The 21,616-nt window shown below is 43.0% G+C and overlaps 1 protein-coding gene and 1 long non-coding RNA gene across 7 annotated transcripts in view; one reads left to right on the top strand and one right to left on the bottom strand.

Annotated features, from left to right (window-relative positions):
• The window catches only part of LOC145547424 (uncharacterized), a 94,232-nt gene that overhangs the window by 56,734 nt on the left and 15,882 nt on the right, over nucleotides 1-21,616 (bottom strand). The window lies entirely within an intron of this gene.
• The window catches only part of DAPP1 (dual adaptor of phosphotyrosine and 3-phosphoinositides 1), a 120,841-nt gene continuing 111,073 nt past the window's right edge, over nucleotides 11,849-21,616 (top strand). For all 6 annotated transcript variants that reach the window (XM_081596856.1, XM_081596829.1, XM_081596865.1 and 3 more), the window contains exon 1: nucleotides 11,849-12,064. In XM_081596856.1, the coding sequence (XP_081452982.1) occupies nucleotides 11,964-12,064 (101 nt within the window). In that variant the 5' untranslated portion in view covers nucleotides 11,849-11,963. The remainder of the gene's footprint in view (nucleotides 12,065-21,616) is intronic.

A 21,616-nucleotide genomic window follows, 5' to 3' on the forward strand; every position in this document is an offset into this window, starting at 1 on the left:
TTTTCTGCTTCTGAAAGTTCTTCTTTCTCCTCATCCCCAGCTCACTGCCAGCCAGCACAAACAGATGTTTCCAGGGAATGACTGAGCCTTCCTTGGTGCAGTGTTGACCCATGTAAACCCGGACAGGAGGTTAGGTCACACCATGGCCAGTCACTTTGGCTCAGGCTTATGGCATGCATCCTTTACCCAGAAGTCCCCAAATCTCTTGTCATATCACTCTTGGTCTGCAGGCTTGTCCATCATCTCCAAGTGTCCTCAACATTTGGAGGGTGTATGAATCACCAGGGGTGAAAGTCAAGGATGCAGGTGTGGGTGTGGGTTCTTAGGTGTGGACACCCTGGGAGAAGCCCAGCTCTAGCGCTTGGTCTTGGTTATCCAGTGTGCGAGCACCAAGCTCTCCACCCTCCAGGGTCTTCTGGAGGGAGCCATTCAGTTTTCCTTCTACATGGCCTTCGGCTCCTTAAATTCCCTTCAGGTTCCTCTCTTTTGCTTCTGGTATTTTATTGTTTGGGGCTTCCCTGGTGGCTCAGTGGTAAAGAACTGGTCTGCTAATGCAGGAGACACAAGTTCGATCCTGGGGTGGGGAAGATCCCCTAGAGAAGGGAATGGCAACCCATTCTGGTATTCTTGCCTGGAGAATCCCATGGACAGAGGAGCCTGGCAGGTACAGTACACAGGGTCACAAAGAGTTGCACGTGACTGAACAACTAAACTTTATTTCATCAGCTTAGCCAGGGCCCTCTTCTTTAGTTTCCCTGATCCCTTCATTTTTTTTTTCCCCCTAAAACCCTCTTCTAGTTCCTCATAATTCCACCCTTCCTCCTGCTTCCTCTCTCCACTTAACCTTCTAGAAAAAATTCACCTTCATAATAGTCCCCTTAATATAGACCCCAAAAAGCCAAAAAAACCACAAAATAACACAAAACACAATTACATTTTAAAGGAAACTTCTCTTTGTATCATTAGAATTTTTAAAATATCAAAAACTCCGTATTTATATGATTAACTTATGGGCCAGGAAGGAGCAGTGACACATAATCTAGTTCAGAATTGTTGCTGTGGCCAAACCATGTTCTCTGTCAGGGCGGGGGTTGGCGGTTGGCGCTAGAGCTGGGGTTGGGGGGGTACTGCTCTCAAATTGCTCTCATTGTGAGACTAAGAACCTTAAAGGTGTTGTCACTGTTCTCAGTTACTGATGGTGACTGGAAATGAAATGAGATTTCACTCAGTGAAGAAAGGAAATGTTTTGAAGATTTATAATTACTAAATGAAATTTCATTCGGTGAAAGGACTCTGCTCTAATAGTTTAACAGTTAACATGTAATAAAAAAAAAAGATTTCTGCTTTAGCAGTTTGTCACCTACATGCTTTATTTTAAATGAAAAATGAAATGTTTTGAAGATTTGTACTTACTAAGTGAGGGGGGAAGTAAGTTCTTAAAATATCTTGTAATCGCAGGGACAAAAATCATTTTGAGATAAAAACTGAAATTTTAGATTCAAATCACTTTTTGCTCATTCAGATCCTTTTGGTAACGGTCAGAAAGCTTTAAAGGGAAGGAGAGCAGAATTAAGAATTCGACCATTTAAAGCTTGGTGAGACAGACAGTGAATGATACTTGAATCATTTAACAGTTTGTAATAATCTACAAATGAGATGTTGGGAAGTAGTCCTTAAATTCAGCTTCTTTAATAAAGAGCTATACCTGCTTTTTCTACTTTCTTTCTTTATACCTGCTTTTATAGATGAGGGAAAGCAATGGAGCTAATCTCCACTCTGGATAAAGTAGCAGAGCCCCCTAACTAGAGCTTCCCTGGTGGCTCAGATGGTAAAGCATCTGCCTGCAATGCGGAAGACCCGGGTTTGATCCCTGGGCCGGGAAGATCCCCTGAAGAAGGAAAGGGCAACTCACTCCAGTACTCTTGCCTGGAAAACTCCACGGACGGAGGCACCTGTTAGGCTGCAGTCCATGGGGTCGCAAAGACACGACTGAGCGACTTCCCTTTTTTTCCCTTAACAGTGCGGTATGACTGCCACCTAGTGGCAGAATATCCTCATCACAGGCCTCCTGCCAAGGGGACGGCGAGGAGTTGGGTGCTGAAAGCTCCAGGACTGCAGGGCTGATCTGCAAGCTAAAAGCATCAGGTGACTACAGTAAAGTTAAACTTTCTACCATGGCAACTCTTACAGCTTCTATTTTAAGGTCTATTTTAAGAAATACATCTTTATTGATATAGTTTTAAAGGGAGTTATGTAAGGACATGTAAACCTTGATTTTCACTCTTAGGGAGTTTATCTTATTTCATACAGACTCCAAATGGACAAATAATATATATGAAATATACATATGTGTGTGTGTGTAATATATACATTTCTAAAATATAAATCCTTATGAATTTAATTCTAGCCCAGAAGGCACTTTGTGACTTAAAAAGAGCCCTGAAGTTTGCTGACTTTTGTATGCCTGGAATGGATAAGGAGAGAACTATGAGCTAAGTCAGATCCACTCAGCTCCACCACTGACCTCAGGCTGGACTTAGGCAAGACTGCTCAGGTCTGACTGCTGGACCTCAGGCAAGAACTTTATGATGTGCCAACCCACTTGCCCAGCCTGTTAAACAGGGGAGTTGAAATAGACTCTCTCCTAAGATGCTCTCCATGAAATTTTTAAGACCTCTCCTGTTGATTCATTTCCTCCCTAAGTGGGACCAAACATTTTGAAATTTTAGCTGACCTGCTCCATTCCCTCTGCATGCTCCACCCTCATCTTATTATGGGTGATTTCAAGGCTGACCCATTTTTATAACCTAGTTCTATCCTGGAGCCTCCAGGGAAACGAGAATATCTCAGATATATCTCAGCTGGCCAGCTGGTTCAACAATTTTTCCTCTTTGTTATTTGTACCTATTGGTTCATATAGCAATCTTTTCAAGTAAACTCAGACCAAGAAGACAAAAAAGGATTAAAATAAGGCCCACACGATCTGAAGGTGTGTAACCTGACATGGTTTCATTTTGTTGAGTTAGCAGCTAATTTTGCAAACTGAAAAACAAAAGCTGGTATGTTCAAGGTTTCATTTCAGTTGTGCTTTCACTATTCAGCAATCAATGGAAAGACAATTAAGCATGACCTTTCTGTACAGATGGCACCACTCTTCACAAGCAAATAGCACCATCACATTAACCCTCAAATGCAGATGTTTGCTTATTTTTGAGACTTTAATAAGGTACAATGAGTGCTGAAGTAAAGGCATTGCAGAATAAAGCTTAATATCATTTAATCTGCCTGTATCACTTGTGAAAAAGATCGTACTGCAATTCTAGGAAATCAGGAGACACGCAAAACAAAGCACTATTCTTAAACCACACGGACATGTGCTTTCTTCAAATTATTACAAACACCGCTCTATCTGAAGGCATGTTGATCCCTGTGATAAGCAGTGTTTGGTTCAATGCAATGGTCCCCGACTTCAATGCAAAGCATGATATGTACTGTGCGTGGGCAGGAGAGCTTCAGCAACTCTGTGGGACTGTGGGAAAGTCACAAAATCTCAAAGTTCAAAGGAATCTTAAAAATGATTTCCTCCAAACATTAAGAATCGTTTTATCAGTAGCTACAAAGTCAGAGCAAAGGAGAGAGTGAGAGCGATCTAACCCCAAGGATAAGAATTGAGAAACAGTGATAAACCCGAGCGACAGACTTTATTTTTGGGGGCTCCAAAATCACTGCCGATGGTGACTGCAGCCATGAAATTAAAAGACACTTGCTCCTTGGAAGAAAAGCTATGACCAACCTAGACAGCATATTAAAAAGCAGAAACATTACTTTGCTAACAAGGTTTGTCTAGTCAAAGCTATGGTTTTTCCACTAGTCATGTATGGATGTGAGAGTTGGACCATCAAGAAAGCTGAGCACCAAAGAATTGATGCTTTTGAACTGTGGTGTTGGAGAAGACTCTTGAGAGTCCCTCGGACTGCAAGGAGATCCAACCAGTCAATCCTAAAGGAAATCAGTCCTGATTATTCATTGGAAGGACTGATCTGAAGCTGAAACTCCGATACTTTGGCCACCTGATGCGATTAGAACTGACTCCTTGGAAAAGACCCTAGTGCTGGGAAAGATTTAAGACAGGAGGAGAAGGGGACCACAGAGGATCAGATGGTTGGATGGCATCACTGACTCGATGGACAGAAGTTTGAGCAAGCTTCAGGAATTGGTGATGGACAGGGAAGCCTGGGGTGCTGCAGTCCATGGGGTCACAAAGAGTCAGACACGACTGAGCAACTGAACTGAACTGAAGAGCACATGCATGCCTGCTCGGTCACTAAGTCATCTGACTCTTTGTGACCCCGTGGAGTGTAGCCCACCAGGCGCCTCTGTCCATGGGATTCTCCAGGAAAGAATACTGGAGTGGGTTGCTACTTCCTCCTCCAGGGGATCTTCCTGATCCAGGGGTGGACGCTCTGTCTCCTGCTTGGCAGGAGGATTCTTTACCACTGAGCCACCAGGGAAGTCCGACTAAGAGCACACTTCTTTCTAATTTGTTAAAAATGGGCTTTCTACTTCATATCTCCTAATTATTAGAGTGATATTTTATATCTTAGAAGATATACAGACAATATTAAGAAGGATTTAAGAAAGTGTATATAATTTCACATATTCATAGCTGTTTCCAGCCTACCTTTTGGAAAATTTCCTACATTTCCTTCTGTCGAGTTTTTCTTTAAATGATTAGTATTATTTGTATATCTAGTCTAAAGACTTCCTGGAAAACTGTATTTTTAAAGACTATATAAAAATCCTCTCTATGGCTGGGCCATACATTTCTTAACTGTTCTGTTAATAATAGGCATTTAGGTTCTTTCCAGCCTGTCAGTCTTATAAGATGAAGATTACTGTATTATTATTGTATTTGTCTATTTTGGTCTATGTGGTAATAACCACATAGACCAAATTTTAGTTGGACCAAATTTTCAACCATTATTTGGGTTGAAATGCCTAGAAATGGAGATACTAGGTCAAAGATTAAGAAATTTTTGCAAAACTTCCCCAATGGCTTCCCCAGTGGCTCAGTGGTTAAAGAATCTGACTTCAGGGACTTCTGTGGTGGACCAAGTGGTTAAGAATCCACCTTGTCATGCAGATGATGCCAGTTGGATCCCTGGTTGGGGAACTAAGATCCCACATGCTACAGGGCAGCTAAGCCCTCTCGCTGCAACTACTGAGTCTGCATGCCACAACTAGAGAGTCCGTGTGCCACAGCGAGAGATCCTGCATGACCCGAGGAAGATACTGTGAGCTACAACTAACACCCGACACAGTCAAATAAATAAACAGATATTCAGTTCAATTCAGTCGCTAACAATAACAACAAAAAAGAATCCACATGCAATTCAGGAGACACAGGAGCCTTGGAATAAGTATAATTTTCTTGCCTGGAGAATCCCATGGACAGAGGAGCCTGGTGGGCTACAGTCCATGGGGTCACAAAGAGTCTGACATGACTGAGCAACTAAGCACACACACACAGACTGTAGCCCACCAGGCTCCTCTGTCCATGGGGATTCTCCAGGCAAGAAAACTGGAGTGGGTTGCCATGCCCTCCTCCAGGGGATCTTCCCAACCCAGGGGTTGAACCCAGGTCTCCAGCATTGCAGGTGGATTCTTTATCGTCTGAGCCACCAGTGAAGCCAAGAATATTGGAGTGGGTAACCTACCCCTTCTCCAGGGGATCTTCCCGACCCAGGAGTTGAACCAGGGTCTCCTGTGTTGCAGGCAGATTCTTTACCGGCTGAGCTTGGAAATTAAAAATAAACTGCTAAATGGCCAGTTTGCTTACCCAGAGCAGTGCATAAAAATGTTTGTTTATACCATACCTCACTGACATTGAACACTGGCTTCCTGTAACCATGCAGAGCTGATGAAACACCAGGAATGGGCTTGGGCACAGACCACATGGTAGACACGAAGGAAGAGTGACTGTAGTATCCCGGGTTAGTGCTCCCTGACATCTACTCACTTGTAGTCACTCACTCAGGCTCTTCCTAGAAGAGGCGGGGCCTTAGCCTTTATCCCTCACATCCTCTACAGTTATTTCTCACTTTCCAGAAACATCGGCTTACATGTGCAAAACCAAGTCTGCTGCTCTGCTCTTGGTGCCAAGGGTTTTGCCAAAGCCCCTTAGCCCTCGTCCTCCTTAAGGTTGCTCTATGTAGCACAGGACTCCACCTGTTCCCCAGAACACTATTTTCGGCTAAGCCAGTCTGGCTCTTTGGAGGCAGTTAGTAAAGTGGACAGAAGCAGATGAGAAGGGCTGGCTTTTGGCTGCATTCCAGCTCTCTTGTTAGGTAAGTGACTTTGCATAACTACCTTCAGTGGATCTGTGGTATCATTGTTTACAGGATACTCTTGGTGTGAGAAAAAAATGAGCTTGAGGTGGACCAGATGGACCCTTTTGATGTTTTGGTGAAACAATACTTTGTTGTGTGTTTTGTGTGTGTGTGTGTGGGGGGTGTCTGATGCTCACTAAATGCCAGTAGCTCCCCAAATTGTGAAACCAAACCGTCTCTAGATGCTGCCAAGCTGGATGGCAAAATTGCCCCTGTTGAGAACCATAGTTTTAAGGCCTATAGACACTGTTTTAGGATTCTCCAGAGAAGCAGAGTCAATAGCATATGTATGTATATATCTATATATCTGTCTATATCTGTATCTATTTATCTATCTACCTATCTATATATATAAAGAGATTTACTTTAAGGAATTGGCTCACTTGATATTGGAGGCTAGAAAATCAAGTCTGTAGGATGAGCTGGCAGGCTGGAGACTCAGGAAAATTGATGTTCCAGTTTGAGTTTGAAGATTGTCTGCTGTGGAATCAGGGAGAATGATGTTATGATGAAGTCTGAGGGCAGTCAGCTGGAGAATTGTCTTGCTTTTGTTCTGTGCAGACCGTCAACTGATTAGATGAGGCCTGCCAAATTCTGAAAAGCATTTTACTTTATTCAAAATCCACCAATTTAAACGTTAATCTCACTAAAAAAAAATGCACTCACTGAAATACTCAGAATAATATTTGACCAAATATCTGAGCAACTTGTTGCCCAGTCATGCTGACACATGAAATTAACCATCATAGATATATAGCTCACATGCATATGAATACAGAGATCACATTCTGGGCAGTGACCCAGAGGGTAAACAAGTGTTTCAGTTATTGATCACTGGGTAACACATCACCCCAAACTCTGTGATTTAAAACAGTAGCCATCTTATCATGTGTGTGTGTTCCTTAGATCTGAAATTCAAACAGGGAGTGGGGGGGAGGGTTGATCTCTGCTCTTCAGTGTCTGGGACACAGATCCCTGGGACTGACAGTTGGATGGAGGCTGGGGCCATCTGGAGGTTCTTCAATCTTGTTTGGAACTGGGACTGAGATAACTTGAGCTGGATCTCCTGGGACTATAAACAGAACACGGTCAGGAAGCATTTGGGCTTCCTCACTCAGGTTTCTTCCAGTGTTACTGCTGGGTTCCACAAGGGAACACTCTGGAAGGAATGTCTGGAGAATGGGTGTTTGAAGAGACCAGGCTGAAGCTGCAAGGCTTCTTATGACCTCCCCTCGAAAGTCATGAGGTGTCACCCCCTCTTCACTTAACTGCTTTGTAATTCTCAACAACTAAAATTTATCTCTGTGTAATATTTCCTAGGCAACTTGGAGCCCACCCCATGGGTCTGCTGATCTTATTTTTTCAGAGTTTTAAGTTATCCAGGAAACCATGTTTTCTCTAGGAGTACACTAGGAAAGTAAAATCCAACGTGTTTGTATTCTTCCTTTCCCTTTCAAGAGAAAGCTCCTTTTATTTGTTTCCAGTTTCCTGCTCTCCTGAGAAAGGAAAGGGATAGAGTGAATTTTATACCTTGATGTTGGTGAGTTATGGTCACATGCATGGGTGTGTGCTCAGTCATGTCAGTAGTATCTGACTCTTTGTGACCCCATGGACTATAGCTTGCCAGGCTCCTATGTCGATGGGGATTCTCCAGGCAAGACTACTGAATTAGGTTGCCATGCCCTCCTCCAGGGGATCTTCCTGACCCAGGGATCGAATCCATGTCTCCTATGCCTCATGCACTGAGGTGGTGCTGAACCAGCAGGGAAGCCCGAGTTATAGCCACTTACAGACAGCTTTATCCAACTAAGAATCTAGTACTGCTTATCTAGACAAGAGAAGAAAATGAAAGGGTGCCAGTTAATTCACATGACCTTTGATATTGTATTGATATTGTATTGTATTGTATTGATAAGTGATCACACAATTGTGGCAGAGAACACAGAGATGGTGGCTTGAAATAAAACTCCAACAGACATAGTTTTAAAAGCAACATGGCAACTCTGAGCTTGCCACAGGGTTAGAAAGAGAGTGAGAAGCCTTCCCTTTGGAAAGCTGGCCTGCAGCCGAAAAACAATGGTTAGTTCTTTCTTCCTCTGCTGTTCCTCTCTTCCAATTTTATATGAAATGATAATTTCTTCTTTTTCATGAGTGGGAAGAACAGTCAGTAAGAAATAGAGTTAGAGTCCCTCAAGCCCAAGCTATGGTAACCTCAGTCCATGGTAATCCCATATATTGTCTCCTTTTCCAGAATGTGTTATTTATTTCCCACCAACATAAATGATGGAGAAGAAGAGATCATGCTTATGTAACAGGTAATCAACCAAAGGAACCAAAGGACCATTCCCCTTGCACTCTGAAAAGCATGGGTAGAGTTGCCATTGCCAGGTAACCAGGTGCAAAGCAGCTTTGTGACATTTGAGCTTTCCGTAGAGAAAAATAGATTAGGAAAAGATTTAAAAGTTTCTTCAACCACATGGAGTCGTTTCTTTTGAAAAACTTCTTAGAGTAGTCCCAAATGTTAGAAACCTATTTTTCTAATAAATAAATTCAAATCTGGACAAAATAACTCTCCCTGAATCCTCTTAATGAGAGTATTGATGATTTGAATGTGATAGTCATCCCGACAAAAGTTGATACAGAAAATAATTTTCCGTCAAAGAATAAGATGTTCCAAAATTGCCAAAACAGCTCACTACTGTTTGTGCCCATTTCTATGTCCAATACAGTGTGGGAAGAATTCAGTTCTATGAACCAGCCTCACTGAAAAGAGAATAATGAAATAAATATGAAGTGAGCTATGTGCTTTTAAAAAATATTCTTTGTGCCTGTTTGGAAGGTGTTTGAAAGCAAAAGTTACAGTTTCTTTAATAAATATATATGCATGTTGTTGCTATTATTTAGTTGCTAAATCGTATCTAACTCTTTTGTGACCCTATGGACTGTAGCCCGTCAGGCTCCTTGTCCGTGGGATTTCCCAGGCAAGAATGCGGGAGTGGGTTGCCATTTTCTTCTGCAGGAGATCTTCCCAACCCAGGGAGTGAGCCCATGTCTCCTGCATTGGCAGGCTGATTCTTTACCACTGAGCCACCAGGGAAGCCCAAATATATATTATATATTATCAATATATATATAAATATACAAATATATGTAAGCCTATATATATATATGGCATGTGACCAATTTAATATAAAAAATTACAAATATTTTATGACTGTTCAGCATTTTGTTGAAACCATCTAGTAATGCTGTGGGAACTGCAATGCTTAATGCCAATTCAGTGGAGCATGGGGACAGTAGGGATGAGAGGGGTTCTGGAGAACATGGGATACGTGACCAAAAAAAGTATGACATCAAAGGCAAGAGCAATGGATGGGACAGCAAGATGAGAAAGGGAGAGGGGAAGGAAGAGTGAAAAGGGGAAGACAGTCATCTTAGTGAATGCTGCTACTTTCCTAAAAATTAAAAAAAAAAAAAAAAAAATCTTAAGCAAAAGGAAAACCAGAATTTTCTAAAATGGGAACAGAATAGATACTAAAACCCTGAACAAAGAGCAGTAGAAAGGGAACAGGAACTCTGCCCGACTGTTCCCTCTCTGCAATGTTCACATTCAGTGTCTCCCTGGCCAGGGCTGGCCTCTGTTCCGAGTGGACACTGTGCTTCTCTCTGGACAAACTGTAGCTAAAAGAATTTTAAATATAGATGTACTACTCATTCCTGTGTGTTATCAGAGCTTAGTCTCCCCCAGGCCATCTCTAGACACACAGAAATCCCTCCCCAGAAGGCAGGGTAAGTCAAGCTCTCAGACAACAGGGATGAGTAGAGGCCAGAGGGAAGGCCTGGGGGGAAAAGCTAGAATACTGTCAGGTGCAGACCGACCTCTTCTTGCTGGTGGTGGTTTAGTCACTCAGTTGTGTCCGACTCTTTACGACTCATGGACTCCTCTGTCCATGAAATTTTCCAGGCAAGAATCCTGGAGTGGGTTGTCATGCCCTCTCCAGGGGATCTTTTCAACCCAGGGATGGAACCTGGGTCTCCTGCATTGCAGGTAGATTCTTTTTTTTTTTAAATAATTTAATTCTTTATTTATGGCTGTGCAGGGTCTTTGTTGCTGCATGGGCTTTCTCTAGTTGTAGTGAGTGGGGGCTACTCTAGTTGTGGTGCACTTCTTATTGCAGCAGCTTCTCTTGTTGTGCAGCACAGGCTGTAGGATGCTAGGGCTTCAGTAGTCGCGGTGCATGGGCTTTGTTGGTCTGCAGCATGTGGGATTTTCCTGGATCAAGGATTGAACCTGCCTCTCCTTACATTGGCAAGTGGATTCTTTACCACTGAGCAACCAGGAAAGCCCCTGAAGGCAGATTCTTTACCAACTGAGCCACCAGGGAAGCCCTTCTTGCTATCTTGGTTTCCTGTAAAGCAGTCTTCTCAAACTTTAAGGCCCTCCAGAGTCAGCTTAGGGATATTGTTCACATGTAGATACTGGTTCAGAACCACTGGGATCAACCCAAATGCTACATTCTAACAAGCTTCTGGTGATGCTGCTGGTCTTCAGATAGCACTGGGAGGAGTGATTTATAGAGCACCCTGATGAACCCTAATTGAGTCGGGTGTCACAAGAGGAGCACAGAGAATGAGAGAGAGACTTTCCTGCAGGTACCTATAGAGAGAATGCGGGAAGCAACGTATGTTCTTCATTCCCTTATTACAGTACTTTGTCCCCTTCCGCAGGATTCAGAGTGATGACAGTTTCCCTTTAGAACTTTTAGGCAGCTGGCATTCTCTACCCATGATATTGGACACAGAGCAATACCAGATGTGAGTCACCCAGGGAAGGAAGCGGAACTCAAAGATTCCAGGAGCTCTAACCTGCACTCTTAGCTGGGCACCTGGCTAGCCCCTTGCAGCTTTTCTACTTTGTTCTCACTTAATCCTTCTTCCATGGAGGAAGAATAATTATCTCTGAATCACGCTGAACCTGAACATCGAGTGTATGTTGGAAAGCTTGAATGATGGAAGAAGAAATATTGAGAAAGTGATGAAACTCAGACTTCAGGACAGAGACTAGTGGTGTGAGTCTGATTTCTTTACCCCCTTGAAAGATGTTTCTGATCTAGAAGCTACCTCCGTGCTCCTTGTGTGTGAGACAGAAGGCAGGGGTGATGAGAAAACGCATCCCCTACAAACCAGAGGCAAACAGCATTAAGAAAAACGATGGCTTGGCCTCCAGAGGAGAGTTGGAGTTAATAGTCAATCTCTGTTGGAGTACTTTCATCTTTATTTCCTTTGACAGAAACTGCGTGTTGCGTGAGGCAGTGTGGGTGTCCTCAGAGGTGGCTACCTAACTTTGCATGTTTCCTGACTGACACAACACTCCTGCCAGTGCTTCGGGGCCGGGGTGGTGAGTGTCAGTGGGAGGAGTAACCAAGTTTCACTTCCTTGCTGGTTGGAGACTTGCAGCTACAGCCGGCTTGGGTCTCATCAAGGAGGGGAGACTGTGAGGAACAGCAGAGCCGTCCCTCTCTGCCTCTTACCCAGAGCACCTTGGCAGAGGCTTCGTGGACGTGAGGGGCGTGAATGGGCAGAGCAGAATCTCTAGAAGGGAAGATGAGCACCCAGGATCCTTCAGATCTGTGGAGCAGGTCGGATGGAGAAGCGGAGCTGCTCCAGGACTTGGGGTAAGAGGGCAGGTCCCCTTCTCCAAGCGCTTCTTAGGTGAACCTTAACTCACTGCTCCTACCTGAATGCTCAGCTTCATGAGTGATTATCCTTAGTACTGTCTCTCTCTGCCTCCCCAATCTTCTATCCTTTTTACTCCACTGTGAAAGCATGTATCATCTTTGCAGATATAAAAATAAGTAGGTGGAGAAAATGGGACAAAAATAAAATATTGGACATTCTTTGAGATTATGGACAGAATTGGGGTGTGGTCACTGATGTTGCTGTTGATGTTGCTGGTCACTCTTGTTGCTATTGATCTGGTTTATAAATAAATGTGCTGTTAAACAGTTCTGAGCTCCAAGCTGTGAAATAAACAGAAAGCCTAGACCCTGCCATAAGGGAGAGGGACTTTTTCAAAAGAGAAAGAATGAGGAAGTGTATGCAGCCGTGTCCCATATGTGTTTCTTTCTCCCAACACTGCACTTGTGACTTCTTTTATGCATGCATGTCTGGAAGGGCAACTTTGAGCCTTTCAAATACTGACAAGTCAGGAAGGGGATAAACTTTCTGCTCCAAACAGGCTGTACATATAGGTAGGTGAAGTCATCGTAGTCCTGTCTTTAGAAAGGGACCAGATGAGACAGTTCATCAGGATACTTAATAAAAGAAGCTAGTATTGCACAAGAGAAGGGTGGGGGATTTCCTAGAGAAACTGTTCCTTTCCCCAGATGCACCAGGAATAGACTGGCGAGGCTGGTTTTGACACCTGTGATTCTGGAGAGGCAAGCCCTGCATCTGCTGTCCTACTAAACAGCTCTGATCTTCACAAACACCCAAGAACAGAGGACCTTTGCTCATCTCCATCTTACAAAGGAAGTCAAGCACCAAAGGGACTGAATAAGTTCCAGTGGTCACCGGTCAATTACGAGTCAGGTTTCCAATTTGCCAGGTCTATGTTCTTAATCAGAGAAAAACTAAAGTAGGGATGAACTCTCTCTCCATGAAGACCACAGAGATTGTATCTTTTGGAGTTGTATTACTATAAGAGTTCTCAACAAGTCCTGTCTTTATTAATAGATTTTGACCTTGAGGTCTCAGAATTGAACTTTATCTTCATAAGGTAAATCAGACATAACAGCTAGACTTTTCAGTAAAGTAAACTTCCCTATGGGGAATGGAGTCAGAGCTCTAGTCCTAGTCCTAGCCTCTTGGACCTAATCCCCAAATAGGAGAGGTAAAATGCCCCCTGAGCATCCAAAACAGTCATCACAAAGCCCAAGCACAAAAGCTGGAAGCTGGGCTCTCACTTAGATCTTTATTAACTTATTAAACTATCATTCTTTATGCAATGGGTTATCTAGATTCCCAGCCCATGATTGGTAGGAAGCCCCAAAGGAGAAGAGACAAAGAAAATACTCAGCTCTGCTCCCTTAATTCAACAATCCTTGAACCTAGGCTCTGTGATTGAGTACCCTTGGCACTCACTTCAATGACAAAGATGAGCTAATGCTGTCTCTTCTCCCCACCTTAGTGCCCATAGCAGGAAATGACTACAGGTAAAACCCACAAGGAAACAGGTGTCTTTCCTCTACGTGTGGAGATGGACATCCACTACAACCCACAATTACCCCTAAAAGGTGCTTTTATGTTCAGACCTCTCTATTTCAGGAGGCCTGGAAATGTCTTAAACATTGGAGAATGGTTTCTGTAACAACAGGCCAGCTACAGTTGTCTAGGGAAATTGCCCTACAGTTGTATTCCTTAACCTTGGCCATGAACTAGAATAACCTAAGGAGTTTAAAAAAATTCCCTGCCCAGGCCACCCACCAGACAAATGACATCAGTGTCTTGGGAGGTGAGCATTTTCTTTGTAAAGTTTCCAGGTGATTCCAGAGGGACACTGAAGTTGAGAATCACTGCACAGAACAGAAATCCGTCAGAAGCACTGAGTCAATGTGCCTTTATTTTTCATTTGTTGAGTATGTACATGAGGAATCTTAAAGCTATGAATAAATAGATACTGACATTTCATTTGTGGGTTTGGGAGCATTTTGTTTACCAATTTTTTACAGATATATTTAACAGATCATAGAGTTCACTCATTTCTAGTGTAGAGTTCCATAATTAGTAGAGTGCTACAACCATCACCATAAACTAATAACATTTTCATCATCCTGATAAGAAACCACAAGAGCATTTTTTTAATACTCAGTGTTGGGTTAATAAATCACCTGGCTGATGTATGGCCCTGTTTCTCAGGTATAAATACTCTGATCATGGGCATTTTCAAGCTGCCAAAGGTTTAACAACTAGCTTACAAAATCTCTGAGAATTTAATAATGGACTTGAGCTCTTGTCCCTCTAGAACAATCCTGATACACTTCTTGTAGGTCATAGCCTCTGAGAAAACTTGAAAATGACTTGTTGTCTCTGGCAGAATTCTGAACAAAGTGAAACTTCTTCTTTGAACCTATAAGCTACTGGTTAGGTAGAATCTACCCCCAAGTGGAATGTGGAGGCTCGGTGATGTCTGACTCTTTGCAACTCCATGGACTATAGCCCACCAGACTCTTCTGTCCATGGAATTTTCCAGGCAAGAATACTGGAGCGGGTTGCCATATATTACTCCAAGGGATCTTCCTGACTCAAGAATCGACCTAACCTGTGTCTCTTGCATCACCTACATCGGCAGGCAGATTCTTTCCTACTGTGCCACCTGGGAATCCAGCTACCCTTAAACTTCTAATTAATTCAGTTTTTCAAATGCTCCCTAAAAACAAAATGATTAAATGCAGTTGATAGATAAAAAGGGGCTGATTTTATTGCCTTCGTTTTAAGGTTGTTTTTAAAAGGATTATTTGAGTAGTTAGGTAGATTCTTAACGTTTGTATTTTTGATATAGACGAACAGATAAGGTGATGGTTAAATGGAAGAGATGTCATGCATCTTTGTTCTTCGGTCCCTATTTTCCTCCGGGCTCTGAAATCTGTCAGCTCTGCAAATTAAACCCTGAATTGCAGCAGCTCCATCCCCTGCCTTTCTAGGACACACACGACTTGCACAGAAGACACGTTTATTCTCTCTAAAGTACCTAAATCAAGCAACTTGGATGCAGTTTGGCGTCTGCATCTCATTTGTCGAGTGTCAGCCTACAAACATTTTTTTCTTCATCCTAAACATATTCACGCGGCCAGAAGCAAAGGGGAAAAAGCACCATCTGCAATGGTTGCTCAGCTTCACTTACATACCGGCCAAATGGGGGTGGGGGAGGGTGGGCAGGGAGGGGCAGGGGCTGTGGAGGATAGTCCGGTGGAGAAGGTGGGCAGGGAACAGAGGGCAGGCTGTGTGAAGCTTTCAAAATTAAGTGATGGGGAAATGAAACAAATAATGACTATCTGAGACACCACCTAAGGAACAAACTCGGCTGCAATTGCTAATCAGTTTCATGGTGTCCAACTCTTTGGGACCCCATGGACTGTAGGCCTGCCAGGCACCTCTGTCTGTGGGATTTTCCAGGCAAGAACACCAGAGTGAGTATTCCCTTCTCCAGGGGATCTTCCCCATTTAAGGGCTTCCCTGGTGGTTCAGACGGTAAAGAATCTGCCTTCAGTGCCTGAAACCCGGGATCGATCCCTGGGTCTGGAAGATCCCCTGGAGAAGGGAATGGCAGCCCACTCCAGTATTCTTGCCTGGAGAATTCCAAGGACAGAGGAGGAGCCTGGTGGACTACAGTCCATGGGGTCTCAATGAGTCAGACAAACAAAGCGATGAACAGTTTCACTTTCATTTTAACCATTTAAAATTCCAGCAGTTCTTTTATTATAACAAAAGTTCCTACAAAACAGTGTAGGAATGGTGTAGGTTATGTAGTTTGTTTAAGGATGCTCCCTTGCAAACAGTATAACTATAGACACAAAAGGGATACGATGAAATAAAAATATTCTAGGATATTTTAAAACTAAATATTCATGGGGACTTCCCTGGTCGTCCAGAGATTACAAGGGACGTGAGTTCAATCCCTGGTTGCAGAACTAAGATCCCACATGCTGTGGGGCCAAAATGTAAAAAAGAAAAGAAAAAATTATTCAAATTATCTAGTCACACATATTCCTTCAAGTGAGAAATATAGTAAGTATTCCTTTAAAAAATATTCTGTTTTTATATATACTTTCCCAAGTCTCAAATTTGATAAGAAAGTATCTGTGTTTGGCTGTGTTGGTCAAAGTCAAGAAAGTAGATTCTAAGCTCTGGATATTAAAATAAATTCATTAAAAAGTCTCTCACTTCTCACCTCTAAGAGAAGGTTAGACCAGAAGGTTAGACCAGATGAAGGTCAGCAAACATTTTTGTCAAAACCCAGGTTATAAATATTTTAGACTTTGGAGGCTTTATGACTTATGCTTCAGCTACTCACATCTGCCCCTGTGGGGTAAAAACAGCCATAGATAACACAAAGACAAATGACTGTGATGGTGTGCAAACACAATGTTATTTAAGGACCTACCCTAAAATTTGAATTTCATATAATTTTCATGAGTCACAAAATATTCTTCTTCTTTTTTCCCCTAACTGTTTAAGCATAAAACTCCACTTGGCTCACAGTCGAAACAAAAACTTGTACCTTGGCAGGAATTTGCCCTCGGATAATGACATGCTGACCTAGGGAATGAGTAATAATAACTAAAGCAAGCTCTTATGGCAAGGCAGGCATTTTGCATACACTTGCTCTGGTCTTTGAATGATACTGATGTTCCAGCTGTACATCCAAGGAGACTCATCAGCTGAGCAATCAGACTGCCTGGTGTCCTAGAGAATCTCAGTCCCCAGTCCATGCTTATCCCATGGAACCAGGTTGTTCTCCTGTTCTAAGAGTCATGTGCCAGCCCCAGGCCATTCACATCATTTGACCTTCACAATACCACCATCAGCACAGAGTGATTATGCTCATTTCATAAATACAGGAGGTGACTTCAAGTCAGTCAAGTGAACTGTCTCTAGGTCACAGACCTCATGGTTGGTGCCTTGACAGTGCCTAGGAACTTGCTCCAAAGCTGCCACTCCTTCCAAGAGATGAAAGAAGGTAAATGTTCTAAGAATGGCAATTGTCATTGCTGCATGCTCACCATATACCAGGCATTATTTTAAGCCCTTTGCTTGTGTGACTTATTAAACTCACACATCACTGTGGATAGATACTACCACTTATGTCATTCTTGTTTGCAAACAGAGAAATGAAGGCCAGAGCTTTCATTAATATCACATGCCCAAGTTTACAAGCTCACAAAACTTGGAATCCAGGAGTTTGCCTCTAGAGCACACATTTTTCTCCACTAATATAACTTCCTAATTTCTGTCAAACTTCTCTCTTCTTATTATACCTGCGCTATTAGTGGTAGTGAGAACTGAGGGGAAAAAAAAGTTCCGTGATGACTACCACCAAAACATTTTTTTTTCACATTATTCTTTCACATTCTTCGTATAATAAATATGCACACAAAGCCAGATCAATACCCTAATTCATCAGAACTTTTAAAAACTGAGGGTAGATTCCTTTCTCTAGACTAGACAAATTGAGTAGGCTAAGAAAAACATGGTAGAGTCAAAGCTTTAAAGGAACCTGTTTACTTGATACCAAGGAGAGCAATGAAGCTTGTTCCTCTTCTGGCACAGTTCTGTAATCTTGGACTCTAAAAATGAGGGTGATTCTCTGTGGCTGAGCAAGAGTACGTAACTTGCAGTGCACAGTTCGATCTCTGCTTGAAGCAATCGAATTTCCTCTCCAGTCATTGCGTTTCTGTTCCTCTATGGGTAACGGTGACTTCCTCCTACTTACATGTGGAAGTCTGGCCACACACATTCTCCACACTGAGTGGGGTCACTTGGTTTCATTCACTCTCCCTTCTGTTCCTTCATAGATCCGTCTGTTGAATGAAGACATTATGCAAGGCAGTGTGGGAGATGCTGGCAGTAGGAAGCGGCTCTCCCCTGGAGGAGCTGACAGGGCAGAGGACAGGGAGCGCAGGTGTGGGTGGCGTTAGAAGGCAGGGTAGAGGGGCGCGGGGTTATCACTGTGTCTACATAAGGCACACGGCAGATGGCCGGAAGGAAGGAGAGCCATAGGATTGCTGTCAGTTGAAAGCAGAGAGAGAGACATTTTCTAAAGAGAAAATGGCATGAATAACACCGTAGAAGTGGAAAAACATGTGAATATTCAGAAAATGAAAACCGTCCACACGGACTCAGTCCCTTCCAGCCCCTGGGACCCAATCATTACTCAGCGCTCAGCCTGACTCTGGCCTTCACCTCTGAGAGACCCCGCCTTCAGCTACGTTCTGTGAGAACACTTCCACCTGGCCGTCCGCTTCTGGTTTCTAGTGTCATAACCTTACCCTTTTTATTTTTCCAAAGCTGGGTTAATTTCTTGTTCCCACCAACTCCCTCCCCACGACTCTCCCACCAGCTAGGATAAATTCCTGGTCTAAGCCCACACACTCTGGCTCCTGCTCCCTGATCTGGGCCCGTATCTGACCCCAGCCGCAGCTGGGGAGCTGAGTCTCAGCTGTCTCTTGGTCACCTCCAGGCTCCCTGTAGTCCTGTGCCCTCAACTCCCTGCCCGCTAGTGGCTGCTCCCATTGTCTCTTGTTAGAACTGCTTTCTTTAAAAATCTTTAAAGTTTAAAAAGCATAAAGGCAAGAGTTCAATTTGTTTTGAGAAAAATATAGCTATGTCAGACGAGGTTCCTTTTTGGAAGCACCTGCCGAATTACTTAAGATTTAAGTGCTCTGATATCTGTAATTTACTTTCAAATGTTCACCCAAAAACATAGGAAGAAAATATGGCAAAAAGTTAAAAATTATTTTACCTAAAATATGGATATTATTTAAATATGTGGGCATTATATATACTATTTTTCTACTTTCTTATATATCTGATATTATTCATCACAGTTGAAAATAATAATAAATGCATTAATTATTGAAAATTTGGGAAACAAAGAAAGGCACCCCAAATGACGTATTATTCAACTTCTCTCCAGTCTTTTAAGAGCAGTTTTCTGTAAACGCACACAGATGGAATTGCGGTCATATCATGTACATAATTTTGCTCTGGCTTTCTGGTACTGTGTATCTTCTTCATCTATTTCTTCTTCTTTCTCAAAGTGGCTTCTGGGTCTGGTCTTTCCTCAGGCAGCCTGTTTCTCTATTTTAAAATCTGAATATTTAGACTGGTCCAAATTCCAGAAAGCCTTAAATAGATTAGGAGTTTGGTCTTCCGTCAAACTTCATTTGACAATATGGAAATATTGAAGATTTACAGGAACATGGAATTGTGTGGCCACCATGCTTTGTTTTGGGATAGATTAATCTGGGAGTTGAGCATGATGCATAGCGATGAGTTCAGAGCCCAGAAAGCTAACGAGTGAGGGAGTTTACAGATCTGTGAATAAGAAACTAGAGTGAGGACCTCGGAATAGTAAGGGAGGAACAGCGGTGGAAGCCAGTAATTCCACTGAGCTAAAAACATAAGGAATTCTTATCCAAATAAGAATGAGTTCTGCTTTTGTATAGTTTTTCAAAATGACATCAAAAAAATTTTTGACAATGTTAATGTCATGAATGTCTTCTAATTCATCCATTGTTTGCTCTATCATTATAAAAATCTAAAGTTGCCTAGGTCTCTTACTGCTCGTAGGATTTTGACTCACTACCAGTTTTGTCTATGTTTTGGATGAATTCTCCACATAGTCTTAGAACCATTTCCAGATGTCAGTCCTAAGGCCCTAAGAGGTTTGGACACCTGCTCCAGGCTGAGCACTGAGTACTCTTTTTGACAATGAACAGCCTAGGGGTAGGGCTGTAGGTTGCACATCTTTGTCTATTCCATCCAGGCCCAGCACTTGACAAAGAGCAGATGTCTAAATATCTGAATTGTCTCAAGTTGGGTCAAAACCAAGACAAGAACTCAAGGTCCCTGACTTCAGTTTTCCACACCAACACTGGTGATGTATATATTACCCTCAGACTCACTCAGTCCTCTTAACAAATGCTTTATCTGCTGGGAAAAACTGACCTCAGTTGGAGGCATCATCTAAAAAATGAAATAGACAGGAGATAATGAAACAAGGATCTTTCTTTTTTACATTCCCCCAAAGTTTGGGACTTTTTCCCTATAGATGTAGCTTCCTGAAAGTGGCCGTCTCTGTCTCCTGTCCCAGCCCACAATGGTAGGTTGTCAATGGCAACTACAGTCTGAGGACAATTACCCACCCTGAAGCAGCATTTCATGATGTTTAGGTTGTAAGAGTAACCGGACTAAGTGCAGAGTCGAGCTTGCTTCCACTCAGATATGAGCCTTCTTGAGAGAGCCTCTGGTTTGGGATGTCTGCCCAGTCATTAGTCCCCCTCAAGCTCTTATCCATGAAATCGTTTTTCTAGTCAGTCTCTGAAATTTGGTTCCCAGTCCAAATCACACATTCCCTGATCCCCAGCCATGCGGAGAACAATGATGCGCTTTCGGTTTTACAGCCGTTTGTGCACACTGCTGGCGGACCTGGGGGCTGAACAGGATCTCCGCTGGGATGAGATGCACTTTGCCCTCATTCCCCACCCTCCCCATTCCTGGTGGCTCTGCCCTAGGGTCTCACATGTCTCTGACCTTCCTGGGTCCACTGACCCAAGTCAGGCTTTGTGGATCTGCATCCTTCTGTCACTTGGGGTTCTCTACTTCTGTGTCCTGGATCACTGTCCTGTGTCCTGGATCACTCTGGTTGGGTCTCTGTTAGTCCCTATGTGTCTCTGGCTACCTGTGTGAGCCTCTAAGTGTGCCTTTCTCGGTCTCCAGGTCTCTATATCTCTCTTTCTACAGTTCTTGGCTTATATGTCTCTGACCCTTTGTGTCCCTCTGCGTCTCTGGATTTCTGAGTCTCTGTCTCTCTTTCTGTGTTTCCATCTCTCAGAACTTCTTGTCTCACTCCTCAGGCTCCTTCAAGAACAGGTTTAGCCTGGTTTCCAACTCCCACAGAATTATCACACCCCTTCAGTCTGCAACACTTGAGGCCCCACCTTTAGTGCATTGTGTGACCAGATACATACTCTGGCTCCGTCATCACTCAGGTATGCTTCCTAAAGCCTGGGGCAGCTGGCCGCCCCATTTAGCTCTGCTACTATCATTTGTAAATGTGGGTATTTAGAATGGCAATGGACAGTGCCTCGGACCAGCTGGTTCCATCACAGAAACATCCTGATTGGAAAGACTGTGGTGAGTCTTTCTACAACTGCCCCATGTATCACACTATGATACATAGAGCTTTCAAACTTCTTTGCCAAGCCTCTGCTTGGTTTTCTTTATTTGGACGGAATCCTTTGCTATGATCAATGGAAAGATGAGCCCACGACTGTGAACAGCAGGCTTAACATGCTCATGTGGACAATACCACATTGTCACATAAAATATGCCACAGCCTGACTATGGTACCAATTTCACTACTGACATCTTCTGAGCTGATAAGACATTTCCTTTTCCTTAACCCATGATTTCTGATGGCCAAGTGCTTCATTTTTTCAGGAAAT

Source organism: Giraffa tippelskirchi, chromosome 1, assembly GCF_054371585.1.
Source record: "Giraffa tippelskirchi isolate mGirTip1 chromosome 1, T2T-mGirTip1v1.2.pri, whole genome shotgun sequence".
Lineage (NCBI taxonomy): Eukaryota > Metazoa > Chordata > Mammalia > Artiodactyla > Giraffidae > Giraffa > Giraffa tippelskirchi.